The 25,527-nt window shown below is 55.1% G+C and overlaps 1 protein-coding gene across 13 annotated transcripts in view; it reads right to left on the bottom strand.

The window, feature by feature from the left end:
• The window catches only part of KCNT1 (potassium sodium-activated channel subfamily T member 1), a 212,913-nt gene that overhangs the window by 152,179 nt on the left and 35,207 nt on the right, over positions 1–25,527 (bottom strand). For 7 of the 13 annotated variants that reach the window (XM_068211030.1, XM_068211028.1, XM_068211027.1 and 4 more), the window contains exons 3-10: positions 5,421–5,500; positions 4,257–4,356; positions 3,092–3,148; positions 2,707–2,755; positions 2,478–2,537; positions 1,642–1,716; positions 1,214–1,297; positions 698–792 (exon numbers count right to left, since the gene is read on the bottom strand). In XM_068211030.1, coding sequence (XP_068067131.1) covers positions 698–792; positions 1,214–1,297; positions 1,642–1,716; positions 2,478–2,537; positions 2,707–2,755; positions 3,092–3,148; positions 4,257–4,356; positions 5,421–5,500 — 600 coding nt within the window. Of the gene's footprint in view, positions 1–697; positions 793–1,213; positions 1,298–1,641; positions 1,717–2,477; positions 2,538–2,706; positions 2,756–3,091; positions 3,149–4,256; positions 4,357–5,420; positions 5,501–12,152; positions 12,195–23,375; positions 23,878–25,527 lie in introns of those variants that run through there. The other 6 variants (XM_068211034.1, XM_068211036.1, XM_068211039.1 and 3 more) reach the window with 5 other exon arrangements.

Genomic DNA, 25,527 nt, shown 5'->3' with positions numbered 1-25,527 from the left:
ATCCACATCAGAGCATCATCTTTATTGCCAAAAACTCATGAGCCTAAAAGCCTCATTTCCTCTCCAATCAGCAACTTAATAGTTTAATATGCCTCAAACCCAGACCAAGGCAGGCAGAGGAGAATTCAAAGCCTAATTCAGAGCTAAATAGCCAGTGATGAGCCCTGCTCTCCTGCCCAAAGGAACACCCTTGATGCTGGCAATGGCAGGGAAAGGGCCCAGTTAATTAGCAGGAGCCTCAGTGGCCAATTACACAAATGAACTCAGGAGCTGTGACGTGTGGGGGAGGAAGAGCTCGGCTGGAGCCTGGGAGTGATGGGTTCTGGTGAATGAACCATCCCTGGTGAATGAGCCATCCCTCACCTGTCCCTGGGGGAAGCTGCTGTCCCTGCCCTCGTGTCCACATCCCCCAGCTGCCTCTGACAACACCCTCTCCCTCACTAAAAACTTCCTGCTAAAACCCTGGAATAAGGCAGGATCATTAGTTTGTCTTAGAAGCCCTCTCACAGAGCTCAGTGTGCTGGGGGATGGAGCAAAGCGGGGGAAGGTGGGAGCCCTGCTAGAGCCCAGCTCTGCCAGCTGCCCCAGATGGGCACAGCTGGATTCCCGGGGTGGGCACAGCTGGATTCCCGGGGTGGGCACTGCTGGATTCCCGGGATCAGGAAGGGGGTTCAGAGAAACGGAGAACAACACTCACCCCGTGAAAACGAGACACAGGAGGGTGCAGATCAGGATGAGCACCTGGTTGAACATGGCTGACTGCGTCCTTTGGATGGCTCGGTGCAGATCGTTCTGGGGAGACAGGGGAGGGCTCCCACCAGCTCACAGAGCCTGGGGGAAAATCCCCTCCAGGCACCAACTGCTGCCTTGCTGGCTCCAGCAGTGCCCTCCCCAGTGAAGGGCAAGCCTGGATTCAGCCCTTGGGAAGGGATGTGCATTCCCATCAGCAGGTCTGGGATCTGCTGCCAGGAGAGACGGCTCCGGTGGGAACAGGGGAATGGCTGGAACACCTCACCCCTGACCACCCCGTCACTGTGGCTCAGACACGGAGGGATTCCTGGTCACAGCCTGGCATTCCCAGCCTGGGAATCCCTGGCACAGCTGCACACACCAAGCTCCAAATCCTGCCCCAGAGCTGAGGACAGCCAAGGGTCCCTTCCCAGTCCTGCTGCCCTGCACATCCCCGAGGAGCTGGACAAAAGGGATCACTCACAATCATGTTCTCCAGGGCGTACTTGGCCAGCCAGCAGTTCAGAAACACAGGAATGAACAAATTCCGCAAAGGAGGCCAGAATATCTACAAAAGCAAGGGTTATTCACAGAGAAATCCATGCTCCTTTGAAAAATAGAGCTATAAGCAGCCAATCCTCCCTGTCTGGAAGGATTCAAATCCAAGCTGAGCAGAAGCTGCCACCAAACACTGCCCTGCTTCCCTGGCTGCAGCAGAGCAGCTGGAAAGGGAGGATGGGTTTTGGGATAACACTCCAGAGAAAGTCATTATATTGTCAAATATTGAAGGGGAAATTTCCTGCCAGCCTTAAAAACCACTTGGCCAGAAACCCATTTGTCTTTATTTCAGCACCAAAATACAGCACTGACTACACTTGGAGCTGCTTTCAAATGTCACCGGGACGCACTCACCGTGATGATGAACGGCACCGTGTTGATCATCTCCAGGACGAAGGAAATGCGAAAAATCTGCTCCCAGATGTTCCCCTGAGGAATTAAAAGCAAAGAATAAATAAATAACCTTAAAAGCTTGCCAGAGGAGAATTAAAATGATCCCACTCTGCCACAGACCCTGCTGGATGAGGGAAATACGGTGCAGGAGAGGTGCAGTGGTGGTGGCAGACACTCTGGGAGCAGGAAGCATTCCCAAACTCCTCAGTCCTCTCCACTACATCCCTCCATCTGTCACTGCTGCCACCCTGAGCTGGGGGACAACAACACTTCATGCAAGGATGGCGAGTGACAGTGACAGGGACAGACCGCTGGCACTCAGAGCAGGGGGTGACGCAGGGTCTGAGTCTCTGCTGCCAGCCCTCCCCTGCCCCTGAGAAGATGCCATTTGTCAAGGTCACTTTTTCTGGCCATTTTAGGTGGCTTTGGTCCAAAGGAGTCAGCTTGTGCCTCTCCTTGCCTGGCTTGGAGCGGTGCCACTCCCTCCGGAGGAGCGGGGCACGAGCAGGAGTCACCCTGCTGAGCTCAGGAAATCTGGGGTGTGTCAGCCTGACACCAAAAACAGTGAGCCTGCATTAAACGGGTCTGAATCCTGAGAAAGCACAAAAGGAAGAGATTCTGCTCTGCTCAACGCTTATCCAGCAGCCCGAGGGGGAATGAGAATGGAAAACATCTAGAGACATCGGCCAGACAAACATCCTCCCGGGATGCTGCGGGCTCCAGGCAGCTCTGAGGCGGAGAAATCAATTCCTGCTGAGGGCAGAGGCAGGCTGAGCCCTCCCGGCCCGGCCTCTCACCTTGTAGCTGAGATAGGTGAGCAGCATGGTCTCCAGGAAGCTGATGAGGGCGATGCTGACCTGCAGGGACACACAGGGGAGGCTCCGAGGGTTCTCTCCAGGTGCTGACAGCGGATCGGAGCTCGCCGAGCCCCCCCTGCCCCGGGGAGCCCCTGGGGGTGTCACGGGTGGGGCAGAGCTCCCAGCCCAGCTCCTCCGGGCTCCTGCACGCCCAGCAAGGGCTGCTCACCTGCACGGCCCACAGAGGGGTTTTTCTGTCCACCCAAAAGATGTGTGACCTGCAAAGAAAACCCAGAGGGGATCTGAGCTTTGGCCCGGCTGTCAGGGTTTTCACCCCACAAAATGCAAACCCGAGGCCATCCCTGATTCGGGAGCTGCTGCTCCCTCCTGCACAGTTTGCTCGAGCAGCCCCTGCACTGGGAATCAGCCATTGCCAAGGGTGCGGCCACTGGCACTTGCCAATGGATTTGGTTCTGGGATGCTGCTCCACATCCCCCGAGCAGCCCCACGACCAAGAAATGGCCTCAGGCAGCTGCCAGCAGCAGCCGCCTCCATCCCCTTGCTCCCACAGCCTGGCAGAGCTGGCCCAGAGCACTGGAGCAGCTCCCACTCACCAGTTGATGTTCGTGGACTGGTTGAAGGCTGTGTAATTCTGCTTTTCGCATTCCCAGCTGGGAGAGAAAGAGCAGGGAAGAGCAGTCAGTGGGGGAACAGGGATGCTGGGATTGACTCCCTGGCATCACTGGAGAGCATTTCCATGGATCCAGACACCCTGATTCCTGTAGCCAGGGCTTTGCACAGGAAAAGTCTCACCCAGGCAGCCTTGAACATCTCATTACTGGAGGACAAAACCCCCTCAGGTGCTCCAGCCCCTACCAGAGATGCTGTGGAACGCTGACTCTCCCTGGCACACTGCAGAACACAGGGCTGCAGGGAGCTGGGAATTACCAGGTTACAACTAGCAAAAATCGCTGAGCTGCAGCTTCTGGGACAAGGCTGGCTGGGCCCCAGCACCCTGCCAGGCAGGCAGCACCGAGCTGAGCTCTCCCTGCCTTGCTGTGAGGGATGTGCTCCTGCTGGCCAGCCTTGCTGGTGCCACACTCCCTCAGGAAAATGGAGTTCCCTGAGCTGCAGCTGTGCTAAACCTCTCAAGGATGAGCATCTGTGTCCTGCTTCATTCTCACAGGTCTGAAAGCACTTTCAGAATGGGCAGATGTGCTTGGTAGTCTGCAGCCTTTACAAGGAGAAAACCAAATTGCCAATTATCCAAGCTCTTGGGGAAAAAAAATCACATTGTACATGAGCTAAACGAGGCAAGGACACATTAAAAATGGGCTTATACTGAAACCCAGCACAAAGCTGATGTGTGGAATCATCCATCACCTCAAGGATCCACACAGTACACCGTATTTCCCTCTCAAATGCTTAAATGGGATTTAGTGTTAATGTCTTCAAGAGCATCAGCCTTCAGAAAACATTTGCATGGTGATGCCCTGGAGTGGCTGAGCTCTTGCCTGTGTCTGAAGGCCACGCTGAGCCCCCGACAGAGTCAGAGAGAATTTGGAAATGAACGTGACCTGAACTTCTCCACCATGCTCTGCTCAGGGCCAGTAGATACCCCCACACCACCCTCAGGGTTTGAGCAGGGGCCTCCAGCCTGGCAAGTTTTGTTAAAGCACCAATCCAAACAGTTTGGGGGGAAGAAAAAAACCCATCCTCACAGCTGCCACATCCCCACTGAGCCCTGCCTGGGCAGCCTGGGGGCTCGGGGGCACTCACCAGCCGATGCCCTCCTCGGGGTTGTCGAGCAGGACACGGACGATGTACAGGAGGCACGTGAGCAGCTTCAGGGAGAAGTTGAAGAGCCGGATCCTCAGGCCTGCAGGGAGGGCAGCAGGGATGGGGCAGCATTCCCAGGCATCCCGAGCACCCCACGGACCCCAAACACCCCGGGTGCCCTGTGCGTGCTGGGCAGACCCACAGCACAGCCCCACAGCACGGGAGCCCTCTGATCCCCCGGGGGCTGCAGGAGCCCCAGGCCAGCAGCACTGCCCAGGCTTTGCCCAGCTCCACGTGTCCTGCCCAGGGTCAGGACACAGGAGACAACACAGGAATAAATAACCATGAGTCAGCTCCCTGCTGACCCCAATAAATGTGAGAGACAAATGAGGAGCTGCTGGAGTGTATCCCCCTCATTAGCAAGTATCCATTTAGAAGCACCAGAGCAGCACTGACCACATCACAAGCACCTTGCAGGAGCAGGGATGGTGAGGAAAAGCTGCTGCTTTATCGACTCTGCCACCCCAGCCAGTTCATGGGGTTATTACTCAGATTACAAGTGAGAAATTCATCACATTTTCATTAAAAACTTCCCCGTGGGCACCCTGTTGTGCTGCACTCCAGCTTTTTAGCGAGACAACGGGATGCAGGCAGGAAAAGAAAAGGCGAATTTATAAATTAACGAGCAGGCCCCCTCCAGACAGCTAATGACATCTCGGAGGAAGAAAATAAAAACACTATTAGTCAAGTGGAGACTAATCCCGATGGCTGGAGCAGGAGAGGGTAACTCACAGCCTGCCCCGGCTGTCCCCACAGCCTCAGAGAGGCACAGCCAGCTTCGTGACGGGGACATTGGCTCCCTGACACCCCCCCTGCTCCCAGCCAGCTTGTCACAGCTGTTTGTCGCGCTGTGGCTGTCCCCGGGGAGCAGAGGTGGCAGGAGGCATCCTCTCCTCCCCGTGCAAAGCATCCCCCAAACCAAGCTGGCCAACCCCCAGAAAAGGGGCCAGGAGGCAGCAGCAGCCTCGGGCTGGGGACACGCGGGGACAAGGCCACCAGCAGATGGCAATGGCTTCTCATCCCTCGGGACGGAGCGCGGCTCTCCCGGCTCGGGCAGGGCTGGGTTCTCCCGGCGGCCGCGCACCCCGTGCCCGGAGCACTCACTCGATCGCTGGTTTTTGATGAAGAAGAGCTTCAGCCGCTCCTTGAAGGTGTTTTCATTCACGTAGAACTCGACCTGCACCCTGCGGGGAAAGTCCCCAGCGGGGCCATCAGTGGGGTGGCAGGGCAGGGGTCCCCTGTCCCCCATCCCAGCTGGGTGACCCCGCTGACATCCCGCAGTGACCCAGGCTCCCGGCTGTCCCCGCAGTCCCAAACCAGCAGCGCCAGCAGCCGGCAGCCCCAGGGACCACCAAAGCAGCCGATGTGACCCCGGGGCCAGCTCTGCTGGGGACCCGGGGCTTGGCTTTCGTTCACACACAACCAGCTGACGGCAGAGCCACAAACTTCTCCCTTCACACACATTTCACAAGGCCCAAGACCTCCCGAAGAGCAGCGGCCCTGGAGCAGCCTTTCCCCGTTCATCTGCTCCAGCAGAGCAGGAGCTGGCGAGGACAATGTCCCCAGTGTCCCCACTATGTCCTGGCTCTGTCCGTGCCCTGCCTCTGCCTGGGGAGGAGAAACACTCTGCATGGAAGCTGTTAAAAAACAATTCTGCTCTGAAAGGAGAAAATTTCCCTTTGTTGCTAAGATACCACTCTTGGTCATTCCAGAAAAACCCAGGAGCTGACAACCAACTCCAAACATTGCTTGGCATCCAGGGCCACTGGTGGTGGCTGGTGGCACGGGGTTGGTGCCAGGGCAGAGCGTCACCTACCAGGGCACTTCACAGCACCCGGCAGGGAGGAGCAGCAGCTGGATCTGGAATGTCCCATCCCCGCCTTCCTTGGCTGCTCCTGCCTCCCCACCGGCCCCTGGCAGAGAAAACCTCCTGCAGGGATGTCAGCAGGGTCTGGGACCCTGGATGGATCCTGGTGTGCAGGTAAAGCGGTGCCAGCTCAGCTCATCTCCTCCCATGGTACTTTAAAGTCATTATTCATCACCCTGAACCGCGCTGCTCCTGCTGAGCGCCGGGGAAACGCGAGCGGCTCCTCCTGCCAAGCTTTGGACCGAGCAGGACCAGCTCTGCTCCTCACTGTCTGGCCCACAGGGCAGCTCGGTGCCGTGAGCCAGCCCTCGCTTCCCCACTCGCTGCTTTCAGCAGGTCCCTAGGCAGTGCCCCTGCCATTGCTCCTTCTCTAACTGCTCCTCAACAATCAGGCTGTCCCCCAGCCCAGACACAGATCAAGGGCAGCGAATTCCCGGTGACAGTCGCTGCCGCCCCACTCCATCCCACAGGTGCCAGGCCCGATCCTGATTTACTGGGGAGCTGCCTTATCAGGCAGCAAATTGGGAAGGGGTTTTACAAGATCTTCATCCCCTGCTCCACCCCAGCCGGCCTAAGGGCTGGGGAGGTGGCCAGAGGGGCTCTGCACCACACCTGGTGCAGGGTGGACAACCCCAGACCCCACTGCAGGGAGAGAGCAGGAGAATTTACAAGCCCTGGCTCATCAGTACGATGCTTGAGGAGCAAAGAGTGTTAATGCAGAGCCTCAGAGCCCAGCCTTTACACGTGCTAAAATTAATCGTTTCCAGAGCCAGACTCGGCAAATCATTTTTCCGTGCCAGGGCATAAATCAGCTGTCACAACTGCTCACAATGCTGCACACAAGATAATTGCTCCTTCTCCTTATTAAAAATGCCCAGGAAGTGCTGGGAACTGGCTTTCAGCTCCGATAGCAGCGCTGAGCACCCCATTCATCAGAGTCCCCGAGGATTGAGCGCCTTGAGGAGCCGGAGACTTCAGGGAGCACGATTCCTCTGCCAGACATTTGTCTCATATCAAAGCAACAAACAGCTAAATAAATCTCTGCCATCAGACAGATGGTTCACTGATCTGTGGAGCTGTGGCCCACCTCGAGACAATGACTGTAATTGCTGATGGATAAAAGGACTAAATGATTAGATCTAACTCTTTATGATAAAGTGGCCCACGTGTTCATCCATCCTGATGGCAGCAGGAAGCAGGAACACTGGGAAAACAATAAAGCAACAAAAAGCCATGTCTTGACTGGGGGGAACAGGGTGTTTAACACTGCAAAGAGATGAAGAAATAAAAGAATGTGGAGGGAACATGTTCCTGTGCAACCTGCCGAGGCTGATCTTTGTGGGGGTCCCACTCTGCAGGTGAATCCAACACCCCACAGCTGAACGAGGGGTGGCTCTTCCCAGGCAGCAGCACCATCCCAAAGTATCAAAGCTCCTACTCCATTTCCAGCTGAGGGAAGGAGATGATATCATGTAAAACGTACCCTTTAATTTCATTGTCAGGAAGTTAACTGGGAATAAAAACTCTGACTGCATTGTTACCACCCCAAAACACACCGTGACAGCTCTGCCTTCGCAGCAGCTCAGCCAGGATGGGGTGCTCAAAGTGTCCCCTCCCTGCTGCCATGGCTGGGCATCCTTCCCACCTGGAGCACCCTTCCCACCTGGAGCATTGTCCCCACTGCCCAAGCATCCTGGTGCCAGCCCATCCCAGGCCACTCCAAGGGTCCCCAGCTCCACCACCTCACCCCCGCTGAACCCCCCCAGGCCATGCAAACAATGATCCTGGTACGAGTTCAGTCACAACCCCTCTGCTTGGAAGTGTAATTACTGCTATTATGCACTTCATAATGCCTGAGCGACTTCGTTTTCTTCACTCAGTTATTTATTGTACTTTATTAATCTAAGATTAGAGGCAATTTGTTGTAAGATGATGAGTTCCCAAAAAAAGACACAATAGTTTGTTCAGAAAAGTGCAGGATGAAAGGCCAGGACGAGCACATCACAGCCCACCAGCATTAAAATAGACACTGAGGGGCACAGCCCCTGCTCCATCCTTTCCATTTCCCCAGAGAGCTGGGACAGCTCTCCTAAAAAGGAGGAAAACACAAAAAATATGAACCCATACAGGGATTTCTTGTCCCAGGAAGCGTCTCAAGGAATTTCTCCCATCATGTAGCAGGTTGCAAACAAGACTCTTCTGATTTTTTTTTTTTTTTTTTTTTTTGGTGGGGGGAAGTACCCAACAAACCAGCAAAACCTCAGAAACCTCTGCAGTCTGGTGGGTGCCAGCACCCACCTCTGCAAGGCAGCCAAAGTGAGACCCCACTTCACCCCTCCGCTCCAGCTCAGCTCAGCTGACAGCTCTGCACCCTCCATGCAAACCCACACGGCTCAAACACACAAAAAATGTGGCTGCAGCCACGCTGGAACTACAGAAATGTGCTGCTGGCCCAGCTGGGCTCCCTGGGGATGGGCTGTGGGCACCAGACACAGCTCAGAGGAAGGTGAGGAGCAGGGCTGGCAGCGCAGGTCTGCAGCACTTCCTCTCCCAGCAGCCCGAGGAGCTGTGCAGGATGCTCTGAAGGCACCGTGCCATGGCCAGGCTGCCTCCAGCCCTCGCTCAGCACCGGGAGCAGCCGGTGCCAGCTGGAACCCGAGCAGAGCCAAAATCCTCCCCAGATAAACCACAAAACCTGCCGGGCTGGGGCTCGGGTACCTGCTGATGAAACACCCAGGCAGCTCCAGCCTTCCTGATTCCCCTTTGGGATGTTTTTCCTTTTCCCGCACCATTTTCGTGACGGTAACGGGTGTTTGGACGCAGAAGCTTCAGCGGGTGAGCCGCGTGCCCTGTGTTTGCCAACCTCCGTCCACCCGGGGTGAGCAGAGGACGGCGACAGCTCCAGCCCTGCCCAGCCGAGCTCCCAGAGCAGGTTTTGGGGACGGGAATGGGGATGGCTGTGCAGCTGTGTGCGCACGGACAGCCCGGGCGCCTGCCGAGGGCAGACACGGGCAGCGAGCTGCCCCCGCGCCCGCACGCTGCGATTGAACGATTGCTCAGAGGAGGAGGGCTGTGCTTTCGGCAGGGCTGAACGGCTCCAAACCGCGGGGCGATCGGCTCCGGGGGCTTCTCTTGCCTCCCCGGGCTGGGGATGGCCGGGTTCACCCTCCTGGCACGGGTGATGCTCTGCCCAGGGCTCTGCAGCCCGGAGCTTCCCCGGGAGTGCCTCGGATTCTCAGGGCACCATCGAGCACCCGCGGAGCTCTCCCCCTGCGGCAGCTCCTCCGGTGAATCTGGGGCACGTTTTTAAACAAGAAAGCACAAAACAGCCAGGGAGGGACGGGGAGCTGAGGCTGGCTGTGCCTGCTTTGGGGGCAGAGCCCCCCTGCCAACGCCCCGGAACCACGGAGGGGAGAGGGGAGATCTCTCAGGGGGGGTTTCAGGTGCTGAGGGACAGGAGAGCACTGGGGACACCGCTGACAGGGCCAGCATGGTCCAAGAGGCCAAGTACTGGAAACAGGGCAGATCTGCCCGCTTGTAGTGAATTTTCTCATCCCACGTCCCTTAGTAGGTGCAACACTGAAGCTGCTCTCCCCCTCAGCCCAGAATCCCAGATGATCCTCACGGACCACAGCAGCACCCAGCCCCGAGGTGCTCAGTTTGTCCCACACCAGCATAGGACAGGCACTGTCACAGCCACCACGGCACAGCCACCCTGCCACCATCACAGCCACCATGGCACTGTCACAGCCACCACGGCACTGTCACAGCCACCACGGCACTGTCACAGCCACTGTGGCACTGTCATAGCCACTGTGGCACCGTCACAGCCACCACGGCACTGTCACAGCCACTGTGGCACTGTCACAGCCACTGTGGCACCGTCACAGCCACCACGGCACTGCCACAGCCACTGTGGCACCGTCACAGCCACTGTGGCACTATCACAGCCACCGTGCCACCATCATAGCCACTGTGGCACTGTCATAGCCACTGTGGCACCGTCACAGCCACCATGGCACTGTCACAGCCACCACGGCACTGTCATAGCCACTGTGGCACTGTCATAGCCACTGTGGCACCATCACAGCCACCATGGCACTGTCACAGCCACCACGGCACTGTCACAACCCTGACAGGAAAGGCAGCTGCCCCTCCTGGCCCCTGCAGCACCAGGAACGATTTCCCTGGCACAGCACATGCTGAGGCTCATCACAGACCACGACCAGCAGAATCCAGTCCCACATCAATAAACACTGCCCAGGGAGCCAGGATGCTGTGGCACATCTCGCCCCTCAAGCCCAAGGACTCATTTCTTCAAGGTTTCATGCATTTACCATGGGAATCAACCAGAAAAACCCCTCCTGTTTTATTAGAGAGTGTGATTTTTTTTTTTTTTTTTGCCCAAAGAAAGAATTGATATTGCTAACCACTCTGCAGCAAATCAAACCCAGCTGGGTGCAGGTAATGTCATCCTGGCTCCAGCAGTAATGCTGCAGTTGTATTTTTGGGGATGAAAAGCAAATTGCAAACAGCCAGTACAGGAAAAACCCTTCCCAAGAATAGGTTTGGCCTCCAGAGCCATTTATCTCTCACCATGCCCTGAACCCATCCTGGTGTGCCAGTGGGACAAGGGCTGGCACAGACTGCAGGAAGGGCTTCATGGCCCTGAAGAGATGCAGCAGAAATCTCCTGCTTGACTTTTAGTTCTTTTATATATATATATATGTATATAATTTTTTATTAGGGAGGACATTGCAATGGAAATGGGATTTTTAACGATTCCTCATTCCCTGAAGGCAGCTGTAATCCCTCTCCTACTGTGTTCAGCAGCTGCAGAGCTCATTTCCAGGCACCAAACCAAACACTGGAGGAAACAGGGACATGCTCAGGGCTTCAAGATGTAGATAATAAAATACTTTGGGCTGGAAGGACTTTAAAGTTCCTCCTGTTCCAACCCTTGCCGTGGGCAGGGACACCTTCCACTATCCCAGGGTGCTCCAAGCCCCATCCAACCTGGGCTTGGACACTGCCAGGATGGGGCAGCATCTCCCATCCAAGGTTTGGATGGTGCCCATGGCTGGGCAGTGGCACCACTTGCTCCTCAATAAAATGATTATACTTCTACAAAAGGTTAAAACCCCAAAAGGCAAGCAGCAATGAGATGACAGGCTGTGTTGCCTTTAGCCTATTTGTTTTGCAACATTGGAGACCAACACTCATGAGTCTGCTCCTGTAATTGCTTGTGCTGATGAATCTACATTGTTTAATTAGGGCTGTGCATGGAGCTCATCGTTAATGGATAATTGCTGATTTGCTGCTATCAATTCTTCCTCAATAAACTTATTATTCTTTCTTTTAGTTACTGTTAATAAAGCTTTCTTTATACCCTTTTAAAGTTTTGAGCCTGCCTTGCCTTCCTCCTAATCCTATCTCACAGTAGGAAATGAGTAAGTAAATTCTAGTGTGTGCGCTGGCGTTTGTCCCTGGGAGCAGGCAATCCTCCCCATGGAGGAATTGTTGAAGGATTTGCTGCCCCCATACACAATTCCTTGGTGCCCAGGGCAGCAAAGGACAAATCTTGTGCTTATTGGCTCCCTTAAAAGCAGGATCATCGTGGAACCCCAGACTGGTTGGGGTTGGAAGGGACCTTTAAATGTCACCTGGCTCCAGCTGTGGGCAGGGACAATCCCACTAGACCAAAAACCAATTCCACTAGATCAGGATGTTCCAACCCCCATCCATCCTGGCCTGGAACACCTCCATGGATGGACCATCCACTCTAACCCACAGTGACTTAGAGCCAAGGTTAACCACTGCTCTCAGCAGCAGGTACTGCCCAAAAAACTCAGCTCAAACACCCCAAATTCCAAGGGGTTTTTGCCCTCTGGAGAGCAGGATCAGCTTTACCCCAGGGCAAGCAAGGGTCCCTTGTCCCTCCCCACGGGAAATGCAGGCAGAGAACTTACTGTGAGAAGGAGGAATCCACGCTGAAATCCTCGGCGTGAGGCCTAAGAGTGAGAGCAGCACAGAGGGTGAGGGAATGCAGAGCCCCAGCCCCAAAACAGCCCTGCTGGGGGTGTCCCACCGGGGCTGTCCCTCCGGGGATGTCCCACTGGGGATGTGCCTCTGGGGATGTCCCACCAGGGATGTCCCTCCGGGGATGTCCCTCCGGGGATGTCCCTCCAGGGATGTCCCACCAGGGCTGTCCCACCAGGGCTGTCCCTCTGGGGATGTCCCACCAGGGATGTCCCACCAGGGCTGTCCCTCCAGGGATGTCCCACCGGGGCTGTCCCACCAGGGCTGTCCCACCGGGGATGTCCCTCCAGGGATGTCCCACCGGGGATGTCCCTCCAGGGCTGTCCCTCCGGGGATGTCCCTCCAGGGCTGTCCCTCCAGGGATGTCCCTCCAGGGCTGTCCCTCCAGGGCTGTCCCACCAGGGCTGTCCCTCCAGGGCTGTCCCTCCGGGGATGTCCCTCCGGGGATGTCCCACCGGGGCTGTCCCTCCAGGGATCTCCCACCGGGGCTGTCCCTCCGGGGATGTCCCACCGGGGCTGTCCCTCCAGGGATGTACCACCGGGCCTGTCCCTCCAGGGATGTCCCACCAGGGCTGTCCCTCCAGGGCTGTCCCTCTGGGGATGTCCCACCAGGGCTGTCCCTCCAGGGCTGTCCCACCGGGGATGTCCCACTGGGGATGTCCCTCCAGGGATGTCCCACTGGGGATGTCCCTCCAGGGATGTCCCACTGGGGATGTCCCTCCGGGGATGTCCCTCCAGGGCTGTCCCTCCGGGGCTGTCCCTCCGGGGATGTCCTAATGTTTTGTCTCTTCGAGCCAGGTCTCATAAGCTCTCATAGACAAACATCACACCCTTGATAGCTCAGCTACCTCAGGTGGCATAAAAGTAGCAGGATGGCTCCTGTGACAGCGTTGGAAACAAAAAGGTTTTAATAAAAGGCAAAATAAAAAAGCTCTTTACAGAGAAAAACCGAGCCAGGGCAAGAGGTTCTTCCTCCTGCTAAAACACTTCACAAAAGCCATTAACTCTTTTGTTCTCTTCTTTTCTAGGGAATTGCTTAGGCGGGACTTTTTGGCTGCTGCCCAATTGGCTGTCCTTAAGTTTGAGGTGAAGTCCCCAAGGTCCTATGAGGTGTCTTTTAACCAAACTGAGGAGTGAAACTTCTGGGCTTTTGTCCTTTTTAAGGGAGACAAAGGGTAACTTGTTTACTCCATCAACAGGGGCACATTCCTACACTGTCCCACCAGGGATGTCCCACGGGGCTGTCCCAGCACCACAGGGACCAGAGGCCACCCAAGTGTTCGGCCGAGGCCACACCACGCCTGGGATGTGTCCCAGTGATGCTCTGCCAATTGCAGCCCCTTCAAGGACTCGGCTCAGTGGGTAAAACCAGGTTTTATGGCTGTTTTATGCCTTTTGTTTCTTAAATGGTTCTCACGAACTGCTTGGCTGCTCTGCCTCTAATCTGTGCCACGCTTGGTGCAGAGAAATTGGGCTTTGAAGGGTTGGTGCTTTCAGGAATCAGCATTGTGCCTCTCCTGGGCTGGTTTTGCAGACACGAGCGATGAGCAGAGAAGGGGAAAGAAAATAGAGTAAAAAATAACCCAAAAATCAAATCAAATAACAAAGGAACAATGAGGGGGATGAGGGGTTCAAGGCAAGGGGAGGAAGAACACAGAGAAAAAGAAGAGTGGGTGGGAGGCAAAGGGCCTGTGCTCGTGTACTGTACATCCCACAGACAGACAGACAGACAGCACAGGGCTATCAAACACCGCAATCCCACCTGCAAAGCAAAAAATCCCCTTGTGAAAATGCTGCTGTCACCAAGACACACATCCCTGAGTCCCCATCTTTAACTGAGCCTGCCTGAGCCCTTCCCTGTTCCAGCAGTTCCCTCTCTCCTTTCCTGATTTACTGCGAGCCAGGGACACCAAGAAATATCATCTCAGCCAAGGGGGCCACTGCAGACCATAAAGATTTTTCTTGCATTTTGCTTTTGCTTTACAAGGCTGCAGCACTCCAGCACAGTTCAAACTAAATAAAAGCAATAAATTCATCCCTCAGCTTCGAGGAGCAGCCTCCCTGGGACAGGATTTATTTTGCTCCTGGGCTCTGGTCTGTGCAGAGCCTGAGAGGAGCTCATTGCTCCTTCCTCTGTCCCAGGCTGCTCCAAGCCCTGTCCAGCCTGGCCTTGGACACTCCCAGAGATGGGGCACCCTGTGCCAGGGCCTCCCCACCCTCACAGGGAAGGATTTCTCCCCACTATTTAATCTAGCCCTGCTTTCTGTCAGTGTGAAGCCATTCCCCCTCGTCCTGTCACTCCAAGCCCTTATCCAAAGTCCCTCTCCAGCTCTTTTGGAGCCCCTTTTACTGGAGGCTGCTGTAGGATCTCCCCAGAGCCTTTTCTTCCCTGGGCTCACCTCCTACCCTGCTCCCTCCTGCTGTTTCCCCCTCGTCCCTGCTCATTTCCAGCTTTGTCCTGGAGCGTTAAGTTAATTCACACCAAAGTGGTCTCTTGTGCCACCTCCCACAGCAAGAACAAGCCCTGGGGTGGCTGTGCTGTGCCTCGGAGCAGCCCTGGCATTTATTCCTGCCCAGCAGCCCGGATTTTCTCCAGCTGCAGAGCCTGGGGAAGGAGCCTGCCAGCTCAGGCTCCCTCCAGCTCAATTGGATTATCCCACGCTAGCAGCAGGGGCTGGTCGGGCCCCTCGCCTGCCTCTGGTTTTGAGCAGTGGCCTTTCCTGCCTCACAGAGATGTTTATGGGGACAGAATCAGCAGATGATTTGGTTTTCTCCTAATCTGGTGCCAGCTGGCAGCCGGGAAGGATGGGGGAACAGGAGCTAATTCCAGCTGCAGAGCAGCCCTCCCGAAAGCCAAACAGCAAAGGCACAAAACCACACAGATCAGCGGGGTCCTGCAGAACCTGCAGAACCTCCTTCTCCCTGGGGTGAGCCAGGGAGATTCCCAGGATTCCTTCCCCCAAATCCACGGGCTCAGGAGGACAATAAACACCTCACTCACATGGACACATCACGGGCAAAAGGGATTCCAAAGTCATGGACAGACATAAACCTCCCCAAGGGTGGCTTTGGCCACTCTGTGCCGTGGTTAAAGCACATGCAATAAAATAATCTTTTTTTGGCTACAGAAAGGTGCTTTTGGCTCCCAAATGAGTGAAATTCACTGTGCTGGTCACAGAGGGAAGAAGTGATTTGAGGTATCCCACTGAAAGTTCTCCTTCTTCCCACCAGGCACCCAAATTCTCACAACAATTGCTGAGAAAATATGGAGACTTCTCTAAGAAAACTAAAAACCATTCCAAATCTCATCTGGAGATCCCAAAAACGCTTTAACAGTGATTTATACTGTACAGAACCTAAGCCACTTAATGGAGTCAGAAAGGTTATGCTGGCTTTTAATGTGTTTTAGATAATCTATTTCAAATTGACCTTTTTATTCCATCCAGACCTGGCTCCATGAGAGCAGACAAACCTCGGCTCACCTCATTCCCATGGAAAACATGGATCCAGGGCTGGGAGAGCAGAGCTGTCCCCACACAGGGCAAGCTGAGGCCCCTGGGTGCTGCCAAGCATCAACCACCATGCCAGGCTGGTGGCTGGCACCAGCAGCACCTCCCAGACAGAAGAGCAGAGCAGGGAAGGGTGGGAGAAAGGAGAGGAGCAGAGGGGGAAGGAACTTCTTGGCTGCTTCAGAGACAGGTCTGCCCCCACCTTTCAAGCTACAGCCCCTGACAAAAGGGGAAGGACTTATTAGAAGGTGAGGAGACAAAGGCACATTTATTATTAGAACAAAGCCATAATAAAGCTTGCTTATGTAAAAGAGAGAGCAATCACCTGCCCACCCATGCTGGAGGCAGCTCCTCGGCTGAGCAGCACCTTCCACCTCATCCTGCCTCCTCAGCTCTGCCTCCAGCTCCTCCCAGCAGAGGCAGGTCCCCCCTGAGCTCTGGGCTCCAGTACCCCGAGAACTGGGCCAGCAGAACCAGCTCCCTCCTCTCCTGGGGGGAAGGCAGCCAGCCCCAAGCCTCAGCTCTCCTCCAGCTCTGCCAGGGCGCTGTGGGACATGGGTGGCATTTAGCTCGTGTGCCTCACGCAGATAATTTGAGGCTAAATGCTGTCCCTGTGTCCCAAGTGCTCCAGGATGCTGAGGGAGAGAGTAGCACAGCCCAGCCCAGCCCAGCTCACACAGGGACCTGTTCCCTCCCAGCAAACTCTGCGCCTTCACCACTGGCTCCCCAGTTTTTGGTAAATGAAGAGCATTAAAAATTCACTTCTGGTGGTGCATTTCCTATTCAATTTACAGCCATCCTTTCCAAGCAAACAAACAAAAACATTCATGCCCTGACTTGAAGCCTCTGGAAGTTGCAGACACAAGTAATGACCTGCCAACAGCACTCTTGGCTTCAGGCTGCTTTAATAACCACTTGCAAGGCTCAGAGGCATTTCAAGACCGAGGTGGAAAGGTATTAAATCTGATGACTTTCTCCCCTGGCTCTGGGAAGGATTAAAAATGCCTTTTCACCCTGATCTGGAAATGCCTTCATGACAGGGTCAAGGCAGGGGGGTGAAGATGAGCCAAGCAAGGTAAAGGCCTGGGGAGGCTTCCCAAAGCAGTGTTCATCCTCTAGAGACAGGAGCTGCACCACGGTTCCTACCATATTGACAGTGAGAAACTCAGCCCAAAATAGCCTGATGTGAGAAGGACAGATGGGAGGAGATGAAAAAAGAAAGTAAAGAGGGGGAGAAGGAACGAGCAAGAGGAAGGGGAAAGTGAGAGGAAGAGGCACACGTCTGCTCACGAACCTCTGCGAGAGGGGAGGGAAGGGCAGCTCCCCTTCCCGCTGTGGGATGGAGCAGGGATGACCCCAGGGAAGGGGCTTGAGACTCCAGCACCCCTGGTGTGGAGGAACTCAGCCAGCTGTGCTGGTGGACACCTGGAAAAGCCAGCAGCACCTGCAGACAGCTGCAGAGGTGCCCCAGGGACGGGCGGCGCCGCCTCTGGCACCGGAGCGGCCACACGGGCAGAGCAGCTCAGCGAGGGTGGGCTCAGCTGCCTCCCTGGGGTGCTGCTTTAATCACAGGAGTCCCTTTCCTTGGCATTCCTCTGCAAAAGCCATTTCACAGCTCAAACACATGAAGTTTGGGCAGCAGCGGGCGCGGTGCCAGAGCCGCAGCAGCGCTCGCTGCAGCCGGACAGGCTGTTCCCAGCCCAGTGTCCAGCCTGGCCTGTAGTTGCCTTCCAGAAAGTTGTGCCTCTCCCAGAATCAGCCACAGATTCACTGAGGTTGGAAAGGACCTCTGAGGTCACCAAATCCATCATCAAACCTTACCCCCAGCACTGCCAAGCCCACCGCCCCAATCACATCATTCAGATCCCTCCAGGCATGGGGACTCCACCTATGCCAGGGCTGGACAACCCCTTTGGTAAAGAAATATTGCCCCTAATCCAACCCAAATCTCCCCTGGCAAACTTGAGGCCATTTCCTCTTCTCCTAGTGATTCTTTCTTGGAAGAAGAGTCCGACCACACCTGGCTACAAGGTAGATGGAGAGGGCAGGCACTGCCAAGACTGGGCAAAAAGGCCCTGCAGATGCTCAGGCTGCTCTGACACACAGCTCCCTGCCTTTGCTAATGAGCTAAATGAGTCCCTGCAGTCCTGCCAAGTGACTGATCCTTGTTGGGGAAGGACTGTGGGCAAGTTTGGAGCTGGGATATGAGACCCTGGCATGCCATGGACCCTCACGGCCCACTCAGAGGGGTGCCACTCTTACAGCAAGCAGGAAAGCCTCCCCTGAGGGGGGAACATGCTAATCCCTGTGCCCTGATGGGACCTGATGGGGATGAGGATCCTAAAATAGACAGAGCAGGAGCCCAAGTGCGAGTGCCGAGCGTGGCATCCTTAGGTGAGGATCGTGTCTGCCTGTCAGGGCTATGTAGGGCACCGAGATCCTCAGCGGTGCTGGCGGCTCCCCAGGGCCGTGGGAGGAGAGCTCAGCACTTCCAAACCTCGTCCTGCTCCCCCCAGCACCCAGCTCGGGGCTGGCATCGCCCCGTGCCCACAGGGCAAGCCCTTTCTGCCAGAGTGAGCCTGGGCTTGGAGAAATGGACCACAGGCACAGGAGCAGCCACCAGCACATCCGAAAGCTGGAGGGAGCTCAGGGTGGGACACCGGGGTGTCAGGGCTGTCCCTGCAGAGGAGCGGCCACGAAGCTGGCAGCAGGAGCAGGGCTCGGGGCCGTTCCGGCACTTTGGGGAAGTTCCAGCAGCTCCAGGGCAAGGAAAAGCAGCAGCCGGGCTCGAGCCCCCACTCTGCAGCCCGGGGAGGAATCGCTGCCGTGCTGATGAACGGCTCTGCTCAGAGTGAGGGATGGTGGCTGACAGCAGCGTTTGGGATCGTGTCCTGATCATCAGGATCCCCACATTTACATATTGCCCTGGTAGCCGAGCCCAGCACTGAGCTCCCTGTCCTGAGAACACCCTCAGCATCCCTCAAAGAAGTGCCCAGAAGCGCCAGCAGGGCCGCCTCCCTGGCCTGACACGAGGAGCCCAAGGGAAGCACAGCCAAGGCTGGCAGGAGAGGAGATGCTCAACCCTCCCCGGGCACAGCGGGCACAGACCCAGGGGAGAGCTGGGTGCTTGGACCCCAAGGTTGGGAGATGCTCCAGCGTGGGCAGAGATCAACACGCTGCCAGCAAACAGGCACAGCCCACAGCCCAGCCCAGTGCCCTGCACCCAGAGATACCCCAAAAATCACATCCCAGCCTGGGCTGCCCAGCCCAGCAGAGCAAAGCACATCAAAGCCAAAGAGCTGCATGAGCAAAACGTGTCAGATCCCCCAGATTCTCTTTTTCTCCATAAAGGCTCCCCCGGCCACGCTGGTCCTGCCCTCCCTCACAAAGTGACGCCGATGGCCCCAGCTCAGAGAGGGCACTGCAGGGGCCAGGTCGGGCACAGACCATCCTGACACCTCCAGCCACAGCCTGCTCGGATTTCTGGCACAAACCCTCATCCCCAGCCAGCAGAGAAGCAGCAGAAGACCCAAGGCTGGAGCTGGGCAGGGGTGGCCAAACCCCACACAGGGGCTGTCCCTGGCACAGCATTTCTCCTGCGCAAAACCCCCTTACCGGGAGCTGAGGCAGCAAACCAGCACATGGCATTTGCTGAGGACAGAAAGAGGGCTCTGAAAGGTCTTTGCTGGAAAAAGCTTTTGTTAAAGAAACGTTAAAAATAAATAAATTGACTTCTTGTCCCCGCAGGAGGGAGTTCCGCAGCACGGCAATGGTTCAGCAGGGAATTGTGTCCTACGGAGAGCCTCACCTGGAGAACTCCTGCAACCACTGAGTGGCTGTAGTGGTTGCACTGGCCAAACTGGACCTCTCTGTGCTTCCTTTGTGTGCAAATGTCAGGCAAAAAGAACCACATTTAGCTGCTTGTTAATTCCAGGCTGCCCCTGAGGGGGAACAAACATCCATCGGTCAGAAATTCTATTTTTGGACACATTTGGGTGAATTCCTCACTCTGTGGAGTGCTTTACCTCCAAGAACCTCGCATTAAGCTCAGCCTAGCAGAGTGCTGCTCTTTCCCACTGAGGAGACTCCAGCCACCTTGTTGAGCTGAAGCAGAGTCCCATTTATTCCTGCCAAAAATATCTCAAACTGAGAGACGAGGCAAGGCTGTGGGGGGTGGGAGTGTGCAGCCTGAAGGAGAAAGAAAGGGAAGGAAGGATCCAACTGCTGCCTTGGGCTGCCCAACGGGAAAGGAGCAGCCAGGCTCCTCTGGGACACACAGCAAAAGGACAAGAGGGAACAGGTACAAGATGCAGCAAGGGAACAATTATTCAGCTGAGAATGAACAAACCCAGCACCCTAAGAAGCTGAGAAATGTCCAGTGAGATGTTCAAAACTCAGCAGGACTGGTCCTGAACCAGCTGGGACAACTTTTAAACCAGTCCAGCTTTGGAGCAGAGCCCTGCAGGTCCTGTCCAAGCCCAGCTCTTCTGCAATGCTAATCCTCCTCCCAAACCTCAGCAGCTCACAATTCTGTTCCCAGCAGCTCAACAAACACAGCTGAAGGAGCTGAGGTGGGGCCCACGGGACAGGGAGGGGACACAGAGCCCTGCCAAGGGCTGAGGCAGGGCATCCAAACCAGACACCAAACAGGAATGCTTGCAATCCCTCCGGAGCCCCAGTGTGCCCTGGGGACAGGCAGTGGTCAGAGCTTCCCCTGCCTCCAGCAGAGCTGCACAAACAGGACATGGTTTTCTTGTAAAAACCTTTGTTTGTGTTTTTAAACCCACACCTCGCGTGCTACAGGGAGATCACCGGTCCATGAAATGGGATCCAAACTGATGTTTGCATGTCCTGCCCCCTGCCAGCAACTCCTTCCCAAACACAGAGTGTTCTGTGCAGCTCGGCTTCCCCTCACACCTTTCCCTTTCAATCCCCCCAGCACAAGGGACAAACCTGCCTCAGGAAAAGCCTGGCTTGCAGGGAAGAGACTCAGCCTCTCCTGGCTGGTTCCAGTCACTATCACCTGGTGCCAGGGGAGTCTCAGTGCCCAGGCAGCTGGTCTGTGTGGCCAGGAGGCTCCCAGCTCCATCCCCATCTCACAGCAATCCCTGGCACACAGAAATAACTCCAAGCCTCTTTGCTGGAGGATACTTCCACATGGGCTTGTCCCATCTCACCTGCAGGTCGCCAGACACAGGAAAACATCCTTGTCCTGGATGCCCAGGGGCAGTCCTGAATTCCCCTTTTTGCTCCCAAGGTGTGGAGTGGTTTTTCCTCAGATGAATTCAAATCCTTTCCTCCTGTTTTGACTGGGAACCCCTAAAAGCTCTGAGATGCTGCAGTGACTCAGAGACAGAGTAAGGAGGTAAATAAAGTAGGTGAGAATAGATTTCCCTGGCTTCAATCATCAGGAGGAATCATTTGCATCCTGAGAACACCCTGTAACACACATCTCCTACCACCATCACCTGGAAATTCGCTCCCAGGGACAATTGTCGCTGCTGACTTGGTAACGCTGCTGGAGTCTGGCTTTGGGAGACACAGAGCGTCTCAAACTCGCTGCTCATCTCTTCCAAACCAAACTTCCTGCCTTTGTTGCAGCAGGGGAAGAGAAGTGCAGAAATCTTAACCTTAATTGCCAACTCATTGTTGGGAAGCAGTGCCCAGGGAAGGAGGAGATCCTGGCAGAAGGAATCCAGGCACCGCAGGCTGCGGCTCGCAGGGCTCTGCACAGGGGTGTCAAAGAGTTCCACCAATTTCTCCACCTCACAGCAGCAGTCTCTTACAAGAAGATTGCATCAAATCACTCAAAATCCCTGTGAAACCCAGGGAATTTGGTTTTTATACAGCCCTGGGGCACCTACTCTCAAGGGTCCACCAAAACACTGTAGTGATGTGATTTTTGGAATTGTTGCCCTCCAGATCCAATAGCGCCTTGCAGCGTCCCTACTTTATGCTGTGCTCCCACAAAAGACAAGGAGGATCAGCCCTGGGATGAAGGTTTGGTCCCCTGGACTTGGGCAGGAATCCACCAAACCCCTGGGTGCCAGAGAGAAGCAGCCCCTCTTGGATGTTTAATCACTGCTGATCCGTGATTAAAGGAGTTTGTAGCAGTCTCCCAGATGTATTTTTCTGGCCCCTACACATCTGGTTTGACCACTGACCCTGTCCTGAGGGGACACCACCAGAACTTGGAAGAGCACAGAGAGGAAGCAGTCTTGCTCCAAAGGCTTTGCCCACAGTGGTGCTCAGGATGTGCGCTCAGAGATCCAGGTACCCCCAGGACAGGTCCAGCTTTCGTGCCTTTTTACAGCAATGAAACAAGGCACAAAACCAGACCACAAACAGCCTGACCAGCACCGGGAGCAGACCCAGACTGCCAAAACATTCTGAGACCACACCAGCTCCAGGGATTTAGTCCCACTGCACCCCACGATGCCCACTCTCAGCCTTCACACGTGGAAGCCCTTGCCTGGCAGAGTCAGAGGCAGTGCCCCACCAGCTCCCAGTGTTTGCTCACCAGAGCCCCGGCACTGGAGCCATCTGGAGCGCTGGCACACCACACCAGGGACACACACTGCCAGCTCCTCAGTGTGCCAGGACTCTACCTCCCAGACCTGGAGACTGGAGCGTGTGCCCGGCACGGCTCGGCACCAGCAGCAGCCGCGCCGGCGCTCCCCAGCACACACCTCCCTCCTCGGCTTCCCCGGCGGGCACCTCAGCTGCTGGTCCTGGCTCGGTGCCACCCTCCCCCCAGATATGCCAAGAGGCAGAAGCTGAGGCATTAATTCACTCTAGCCTAAATCAAACAAGTAAAATTCCCCCCGAGCAGGAGCTTTCCTACCGTGCTCATTTGCACCAAATTACATCCTAGCAGACATACAGTACACAGTCACAGGTGAGGCAGCACGGATGGGCTGAAGGGCTGGGTAGATGGTGGGAAAAGAATGAAACAGAAAATGGAACGAACAGAACGAGAACTGAATTAGTGACATTTGCATCCTCATCGTAACTAGGGGACCTGGCTCCTTCTGAATCACTGAGATCCCAGTGCAGCGCAAAGCGTTCTCCTCCTCCTGGAAAACAGCTCCTTCCTCGCTCTACACTCAGCTCTGTGCTTGCAGGAAGGCTGCAGCATTTCCTGTGGCAGCTTTTTTTGTGGTTGTTGTTTTTTTGTTTTTTTTTTAATTGCAGTTACAGATGAATTATTGCTCAGATGGGGGACCGAGCATCTCTCCTGCCACACAAACATGGTGCTAATGCACAGTGCATACCGTGGCGTTAGCAGTGTCAATAAGCTCGGGGTTTATACTGCACAGGGAAGGTGCAGTGCAAGTTAACAGTGGTGTGTGGCAGCCCCACGGTCTTAGGCTGTCATTCAGACATGCTTTAGGCATATAAAAGATAAAAAAATCAAGAAGCACCTATAAAAAATTTAAAGGAACTGGTTTCCTTCTGCTACAGCTCCCTATTTCATAACACAACTTTAGAGCTGGCGTGGCTCTTTAACATAGCTCTCCAAAGGATTTGATCCACCACCCCTCCAGCCCGTGGAGGCACTAATCCTTTCCCTCTCATTTAAAAGATAAAAGGTGCAGCCTCCCCCACCCAGCCTCCCCACGCAGCACTGCAGTCCTGCAATACCTTTGTCCGACATCACTCCCCATGGATCCCATCCTCCGAGACGGTAACAAGGGGCTCACCCCGTGGGCATCTTCTGTCGTCGCTGGTGGGACAGTTTTGACATGGGAATTGCTCTCTGATGGGGAATTCTTCAGCTTGGCTCTCGCCATCTTGCGAGCCTTGGCTGCCTCTGTGACTTCCTCCTGTTTCCCCCCTGAACTCTCTCATACATAGCAATCCTCACCGCAATCAGTTTAGAGCTGTTGGCACGTACCATCTCCTTCCTTCTTCTCTCTCCCCAGTCACGGCTGCTCAGTGGAACAATCCTGCCCTGTACATTTATTTTGGTAGTGAGGGGAGTCAAGGCAAACTCTCTGGCCCTGCTGCTGCAACAAATTTGGTGCAAAACCGCCGAGAAAACGTCCACAATGCAGAAATTTCTGAAAGGGCTTTGTTTGCTAAATAATGAAATTGCCTCGCCTGACTCTGTCAAAAGAAGGATTGCACTGTTCTTATCACCACAGGCAGGGCAGGGGCTGAAGGATTTTTTTTTCCCCATCACTGTTTTTCGGTAGCAACATGAGGAGGAGGAAGCTATTTTATCTTATTCCTCTGTGTACAGAGCAGCGTGCACACTGCGTGCCAGGGAACAGACTCAGCAGGTTTGGCTCTCTCAGACACGAAGCAGCAGAGCTCTGTCCCCTCCTAAATGCATCCTCTGGGAACCAAGCCAGAGAGGAACTTACTGCTGTTCCCTCAGAGTAGCCAGCAGGGCTCAGTTCCTGCTCACCTGGCCAGGCAGGTGCATGTCACCTGTCCCGGAGTGACTCACGATTCCCTCTTCAGGTGACAGCAAAAGCTGCTGCTCCTTCAGCACTCTTGGCATCGATTTCTCAAGGTATCCAACAGAAAAGGGAATTCACCGCGGCCAGAGGAGAGCTGAGCTGGAGAGAACCCCTGAGTGCACAGGTGGGATTGCAAAGGACTGGGGGGAAAGGATCGTGGATCCTTCCCTGCTTTGGGAATGCCACCAGCCCAGAGCTGCTCCTGCTTGTGTTTGATGGCAGCCAGGAGCAAAAAGCACCTTGGAGGTGCCGCAGCCTGGGTGGGGCACAGGGCTCAGCACCACGGACAGCAGTGTCACCACGGCACGGCGGCGTCCGTGCCACCCAGCTCCTGCCGTGCCACCCCCAGCGTGCCAACCCCACCCCAAGTGGTGCCAACGCACCACACCAGGGCTGCCCCACGGCCCAGCCCCACTGCAGGGCGGTGCTGCCCCTTTGCAGGCTGGAAATAAAGGATAAATTCACTGATGGTCACCAGGTCGTGACCTAAACCAATGCGAATAGTCAGGCTCCAGCACAGGATTTCTTTAAATGTTGCTGTACAAAAAGTCAATGCATTGACTGGAAGGGTCAGGGCAGAGCCCGGGACCTGCAGCTGTGACAAGGCTGGCTGGGAGAGCGGGACAGGAGCTGCCCTGGATGGGAATTCTGGGATCCAAAGTACTTTCCTTTCAGAATGAAACGCTGACAATTCCCTTTGGCACGGCTCCATGCCCTAACCACACCTTCCACCCCCCTGCCAGGCTGCCAGAACACCCAGAATCACCGTCCTGTGCCAAATGCTGGGAAGAAAAGGCCAGTCCTTTGCTTCCTCTCTGCTGCCAGGAGCTGCCAGGCACGCTGAGCTCTGCCCTCTGCTCTTCCCCCTGACATCAGTACCCAGCCATCATTTGCCCCATGGCACAAAGGCAGTCCCCAAGTCCACATTTCCCGTTAACCAAATCCTGCTTTCCCTGCTCACAGCATTATTTCTTAATGGGATTTCACCATCCGACACACTTTGTTTCTGCATTTTGAAATGCAGAATGGATAAAAACCCACAGCCCTTTTCTTAATGTGCCAGCTTTCAGCGTATATTTAATTTCTTGTTTTGCCTCGAAATGATTCATTAGCTCAATACATTAATTTTCTACCCAAGTCATTCCTTTCTGCTTCATGGTTTGATTCAGACTCTTCAACTTATTGCTGCACTTCTCTTAACTTCGGGGTGCTGTCCTCAAACACTTCAAATGTGATCTGTCAGCCCTCTGGGTTGGAGTGTGTCTTGATAAATCCTCCTGGACCACAGAGCCACTGGGATGGGGCAATCAGGTGTCTCTTTTTGGATG

Source organism: Anomalospiza imberbis, chromosome 21 (assembly GCF_031753505.1).
Source record: "Anomalospiza imberbis isolate Cuckoo-Finch-1a 21T00152 chromosome 21, ASM3175350v1, whole genome shotgun sequence".
NCBI classification, from domain to species: Eukaryota; Metazoa; Chordata; class Aves; order Passeriformes; family Viduidae; genus Anomalospiza; species Anomalospiza imberbis.
Note: the sequence above shows the minus strand (reverse complement) of the source record. Positions and strands in the feature narration are given on the sequence as shown.